The sequence below is a fragment of the Pteropus vampyrus genome, unplaced genomic scaffold (genome assembly GCF_000151845.1).
Source record: "Pteropus vampyrus isolate Shadow unplaced genomic scaffold, Pvam_2.0 Scaffold257, whole genome shotgun sequence".
Classification (NCBI taxonomy): Eukaryota; Metazoa; Chordata; class Mammalia; order Chiroptera; family Pteropodidae; genus Pteropus; species Pteropus vampyrus.
The window spans coordinates 153,294-159,397 of NW_011889038.1; the positions used below are offsets into that span (position 1 = coordinate 153,294).

Genomic DNA, 6,104 nt, shown 5'->3' on the forward strand with positions numbered 1-6,104 from the left:
GGGGGTGTATACATCACTGCTGGGGTCCCTGGTGTCTGTCACCCACTGTGCCCCAGGAACTGCATGTTCTAATCTTATAAGCTCAGTGAGACAGTGTCCGTGTAGCCGGAGGATCTGATTGTCATTTGGAGTTGTCTCTACTTGGACCAGATGTCATTTGTCACACTTCCCTTTCTGTTGCATGTTTCAGGAATGGACAAAAGATAGCGCCTAAGACCTAAGTCAGAACATGCGAAAGGGAGTCTCCCGTTATAATGTATCAATTCCTTTATTCATATTTAAAAGAAAGAAAAAGGAAGAACAGCCCAAGTGGGAGCTCAGTATATATTTGTCGAATGAATATGTGCATTAAACACATGCTCGCTGGACACCCCCTGGTCCGGGCACTGGGCTTGCCACACTGGCCGCAGCACATGGCCTGACCTCCCGGGCTCCCGGCGGGTCGCCGGTACGTTTTCCTTAGTCTAGATGCACTGGGACAACCACGGACTCGCCCGGCAGGGACAAGCTGGTCCTAGGGGTCAGGGGAACCGAATCCAGTTCTTCACCCTTGTAGTCCTGAGCTGCCTGTTTCCTGGCTGGCTGTTAGCCACGGGCCTCTCTGTCCCACATGACCCCCTCTATCAATAGAGACCTTTCCAGGTGTTGAACTCCTGCTTCCATGCTCCAGCTTCCTCCTGCAGGGAGGAATCTGGTCCATTTTTTAAAGCTCACCTGATTAGGTGAGGCCCACCCAAGATCATCTCCCTATTTTAAGGTCAGCTACCTTGAACCTGACTTCCACCTGCAAAGTTCCTTCACTGCGGCACCTAGATGAGTGTTTGACTGGCTACTTAGGAGAAGGTGTGTGTACCCCAGGGTCCAGGAATCTGGGGGCCATCTCAGAATTCTGCCTGCTACAGTCAGTCAGCAAAAGCAGAGAGGGACCGGTCCCCCAGGCGGAGGGCAAGAGCGCGTGGAAAGGCTGAGGGAAGAAGGAGCATGGCTGGAGGCCGACGGTGGCAGCGGAGCAGGAGAGTGACGCCGTGGTGGCCGGACAGCGTGGGTCCGTGGTGAGGGCCCGGGGGCAGCCGTCCTGTGGTCGATGAGGACAGGGAAGGGCTCCCCACAGGAGCTGATCAGAGTTAGATTTATATGTCGAATTCATTCAGCTTCAGAATGGGGAGAGATTGGGAGAGGGGGAGGGAGGGCATGGGCGCCCACGGGACTTGGAGGTGTTCTACATCCGCGCCGTCCAAAATGGAAGCCTCTAGCCCTCTGTGGCAATAGCTCAACAGAGCACTTAACACATGGCTTGTGCGTTGGGTGACTACATTTTTCATTTTATTTTAATTAACTGTAAATCACCCTGAGGGTGCCATATCGGACAGGTCAGCTCTAGACATTCGTGGAAGGAAAGGGAAGCAGCCCGCTTGGAGGCGTCCTACATGCCTGGCACGTGCTATGCATTATCCCATCCACCCTCACTGCAGCCATCGGAGGCAGAGGCTCCAGGCCTTACTCCGCAGACAGGGCAGCCGAGCTCAGAGAGGCTAAGTTCGTCCTCCAAGGTCACACAGCTGGGCAGGGCAGAGTTGGCCTGGATCCCAGTGCGTCTGACTTAGTGTCAGTCTCTTCCCAGTCTCCCCCCCTGGGGGCCACACAGGTGAGCCATCGGGGGGACTGGGGAATGTGGGAAAGTTTAAATTGAGAGGAATGAGTAAAGGTGGTGGCAGTGGATAGTGAGGGGACAAATGAGCCGGATTGGAGGGAGTTCTCTGCCAGCCACAGACGGGCGATGCACGGGCAGGAGGGGTCATAGAATGCCTGAGAATCCCAATGTGTGGGGACCTGTGGGACACTCGGGGGCTCCTTCCCTGCAGGGCTCCGCTCGGAGGGCCTCTTCCGAAGATCAGCCAGTGTCCAGACCGTCAGCGAGATCCAGCGGCTGTACAACCAGGGTGAGTCGGCTCCCGCCGGCCCCTCACCTGAGCCTCCCTCCCGGCCAGCCACACAGCCCTCCAGGGCCTCGGAGCCCGGACACCCGAGGCAGCAGAACTCTCCCGTCCCCCCCTCCCCAGGTGGTCCTGTGCCCAGACCCCCAGCCTCCCGGGGCTGGTAGCTGCTCGATGCCATCCTGCCCTCAGGGTTTCTTAGACACACTCGAGCCGGGCAGACAGGTGGTTGGAAGCGTAGGCAGTTGTTTCGTGGGGTCTCCATCAGGCAGCTCCCCTGGCCGGCTCGGCGCCCGTGTTCGGCTGCCTCAGCTGAACCTGCCCGTGTTCAACCTGCAGGCAGGGGGACCCGGTGTCAGAGCTGAGCCTGCCACAGTGACGCTGGCAAAGCAGTTAGCTCACTACAAGGCTTCCCCTCTGCTGCACACGCTCTTGTCCTTCCCACGGTCATGGTTCACTCATCAAGTGACGGGCGGCACTGGACGCTGTGGGCTGGCCCTTCTCAGCCCCGTGTGCTGGGCACTGGGGACGGTGACAGCTGGGGCGCTGACCTCAGAGCACTGAATCCTAGGCGGGAACTCAGTAGCACTCACCAGCCTCGCCAGGCGCCCTGGAGAGCAGAGAGTGGGCGACAGCACCCCTGTTTCCGGGAGAGGCAGTCACCCCCAGACGTGCGGCCGCAGCCCGAGGCTCTTCCCCTTGGGCGGTTTAAGGCCATCAGGCACCAGGGCCCGTGTGGGAGCAGCAATCCCAGCCCAGGGTCCCCTCTCAGGCATCCGGTGCCTTGTGTCCAGGGAAGCCCGTCAACTTTGACGACTATGGGGACATCCACGTCCCTGCCACCATCCTGAAGACCTTCCTGCGAGAGCTGCCCCAGCCACTGTTGACCTTCGAGGCCTATGAGCAAGTCCTCGGGATCACCAGTAAGTACCAGCCAAGGGCCAGGCTGGGGGTGGGGGCGCTGCTGGCCTCCTGCTGCTATCTGGCACTGCAGGCCAGGAGAGGGGCTGCCCCCTCCTGGACCCCTGCCGGCCTCAGCCAGGCCACCAGTGTCCATGGCAGGGTAGGGTTGTCAGCCACAGCGGGCCGGGTGGCAGGGTGGCCAAGGGCGTGTGGGGCGTGGCTCCTGGCAGAGTAAGTGCTCTGTACACGGTGGCTTTGTGAGTGACCGTGAGCTGGTCCCTCCAAGTCATCAACGAGTGCTTTTTCTCAAAGGGCCCCTGGTGGGTATGGGGGTGGACCCTGCACCGGGATCAGCTCTGGGACCATAATTCTTAGAAAGATGGGGTGAGGTGAGAAAGCCGAGATCTAAGACGAGGCGGACCCCGAGCTCGTTGGTTCCTTGGAAATATTCAAATATTCGTTTCACGGGAACTTCTTGTCCGTTCAAATTACCCAACAGCTTGAGTTAGTGAACGGTTTTTATTAAAAAGCCAGCAAGAACATTCACAGTAGGGCATTTTGTGTCTTTCAGCAGTGGCTGTGTTTACAAAGCACACCGTGTTCACACCCTGTGCCGGGCTTGGGGCGGGGGACGGGTTAGCACGCCGGAGGACTGGGGCGTGAGTGTGTGTGCACGCGCGCACGCGTGCATGTGCCTCTGCGGGGGACGCTTGGGGGGATGCTTGTTGATCGTTGCGTTTAGACTTGGGATCTACAGAGCTCGGTGGGGGTGTAGTTATGAGGGGACACAGTATCTCAGAGCCTGGCACAGCTACATTCGGGCCCTCCGTGGGCATGGGGACCTGAGCTGCTGAGAATCAAACGCTGAGAAGCGTTAAGTTAGTCTTTACGCTTCTTCTGTAAAGGGCCCGATGGTAAATGTTTTAGACTTCATGGGCCAGACTCAACTCTGCCGTTAATGCAAAAGCAGCCACGGGTAAAATGTGAGTGGATGGGCGTGACTCTGTGCCAATAAAGCTTTATTGACAGAAACAGGCCATTTGGCCCCGGGGCTGTCGTTTGCCGAGGGAGGGGCTATAGGGCGTGGAGAAGGGAGCCTCACTCACAGAAGGGGGTGTTGCTGAGAACACCCCACGGCCAGGAGTAAGTGGGAGCTCTGGGTCCCACAGCGGGACCATCTGTCCTCCCTACACCCTTGCCCGCTGCTCGGGAAGGGCTCAGGAGGGACCCTCGTGCCATCGCAGGTGTGGAGAGCAGCCTGCGGGTGGCCTACTGCCGCCAGATCCTGCAGGGCCTTCCGGAACACCATCGTGCCGTCCTTGGCTACCTCGTGGGCTTCCTGCACGAGGTGAGTGGATAAAGCAGGGTGTCCGGGGGGGCTCGCCCATGTCCATGCCCACGCAGGCCAGGGTCTGGGGTCCCACCCTCCCTCAGCCTGGGAACGCCACTCTCTGGTCCCCAAGGACCTTGTCCAAGGCCTGACGGACAGCGACTCCACTGAGAAGCCCTCGGTGCCACCGGGCAGGGGCGACCGTGCCCGCCCCTGCCACTCCCGCCCCTGGCTGTCCTTTGTTATTGCCCGTGACCTTCTTGATTGGGGCCTCTGCTCCCACGTCGTCTCCTGAGCGAGGCGAGTCCCAGAGAGAGGGGCCGTGTCCCCGAGTCATCTGGCTGGGTGACGCCAGAGGCCAAGCTCGTGTCTGCTGTGCTAGAGCCCACCCCCGCCCCACGGGGCCTGGGTCCTCCGGAGCGGAAGCGGACTCTGGGGGGTGCCGAGAGTTCCCAGAAGGAGAAGGGCAGAGCCGGGAAACTGAGGCCCAGAGCAGAGAGGCGGCAGCACAGGTGGCTCCCAGCCCAGCGTGGACCCGCAGGTCACTCCCCTCGTCTCGCGTGTGTCCCCCAGGTGTCCCGGGAGAGCATTTTTAACAGAATGAACAGCTCCAGCCTGGCCTGCGTCTTTGGGCTGAACTTAATCTGGCCGTCCCAGGGGGCGGCTTCCCTGAGCTCCCTCGTGCCGCTGAACCTGTTCACCGAGCTGCTGATCGAGCACCACGGGAAGGTCTTCAGCGCCCAGGACGCCTGTGGGGAGCTGGGCGCCGGCTTGGCCGGGCCGGGAGAGCAGGGCGGCCCCTCGGCCGGAGGCCTCGCTGTGCCTACCGTGCCTCCGTCCCCCAGCCCGGGCCGGGAGACTCCGCGAGAGCTGGAAATGTCACGCTGAGGTCTCCCCGTCTGTGTGCGCGTCGTGCGTTTTGTAAGCTGGGCATTAAATGAACTTCCAGGGACCCTCCCAGTGACAGTTCTGTGGTCCTGGGTCTTTGGCCCTTGCCCGTTGTTCCTGAGCTGTGGGCTGGGATAAGATGATGGATCTGTTTGAATCTGTTTGAACCCAATGAGGCTTAACTGACAATGGGAATTTATGGGCTGGGCCCTCGTGTTCGGCATCTTCAGCTGCCGTGATGCAGCTGTTTGTTCTAGCTCGCCAGCCAGTGGGTCGGCTGGGCGGTTCTGGTCCCATCGGGGCTGCTGGGGAGACAGCTCTCCCGCAAGTGTCGCATTTCGCTCTGAGGGGCCGAACGGGCGTGGCGCCACGATGCAGGCCGGGAGCAGGCACCAGTGCAGGTGGTTTCTTAGCTTTGGTTGCTGTCTTATGTGCTCCTGCCCTGTTGGCCAAAGCCAGTCTCATGGCCAAGGCCAGGGTCACCATGGGCGGGCTCTGTGAAGTTATTTGGCAAAGGGGGTGGCTGCAGTAAGACGGAAGATTAGGCTGGTAGAGCCGTCGGCCCTCCCGAGGGCTGCAGGACAAGTAATGACACCGATCCGATTAAGTTTCAGAGCAGAGGAGATGGAGCTGGGACAGGGGACCCGCCCAAGGAATCCTTCTTCCTGCGTGAGGGCAGCTCGGTGTCCTCAGGGTGGGTGGGATGGGGCCCAGGTGGGTCTCTCCTGCAGGGGTCAGAGGATGATGACAGCGGGGTGGAGGGCCACAGGCCGGCCAAGAGACTGCTGCCACCCTCTGCCAGGTCCCTGCAATGTGCTGGGTGCAGAAGGACCTTCCCCACTGCCTCTGAAGCTTCGCAGCAGCCCAGCCGGGGAGGTATTCTTGGTTGGGGCTTGGTTGGGGCTTGAGGGGGCATAAGTGACACCCCTCTTCCCTGCCTGAGCTCAGAACACTGAGGGTGAGGCAGACTCAGGCATCCCACAGGCAGAGCTGGCTGGAGACCTGCCTTAGATCTGTGGCCAAGGGCGTTTGCTCACAACTCACCACCC

General features: G+C 60.3%; 1 protein-coding gene across 1 annotated transcript in view; it reads left to right on the forward strand.

Moving 5' to 3' along the window:
* ARHGAP8 (Rho GTPase activating protein 8) overlaps positions 1-5,691 on the forward strand; it is a 70,938-nt gene extending 65,247 nt beyond the window's left edge. Inside the window, exons 10-14 of the mRNA XM_023520343.1 lie at positions 723-843; positions 1,863-1,940; positions 2,729-2,857; positions 4,082-4,185; positions 4,741-5,691. Coding sequence (XP_023376111.1) covers positions 723-843; positions 1,863-1,940; positions 2,729-2,857; positions 4,082-4,185; positions 4,741-5,055 — 747 coding nt within the window. The 3' untranslated portion in view covers positions 5,056-5,691. The remainder of the gene's footprint in view (positions 1-722; positions 844-1,862; positions 1,941-2,728; positions 2,858-4,081; positions 4,186-4,740) is intronic.
* Positions 5,692-6,104: the final 413 nt, after the last annotated feature.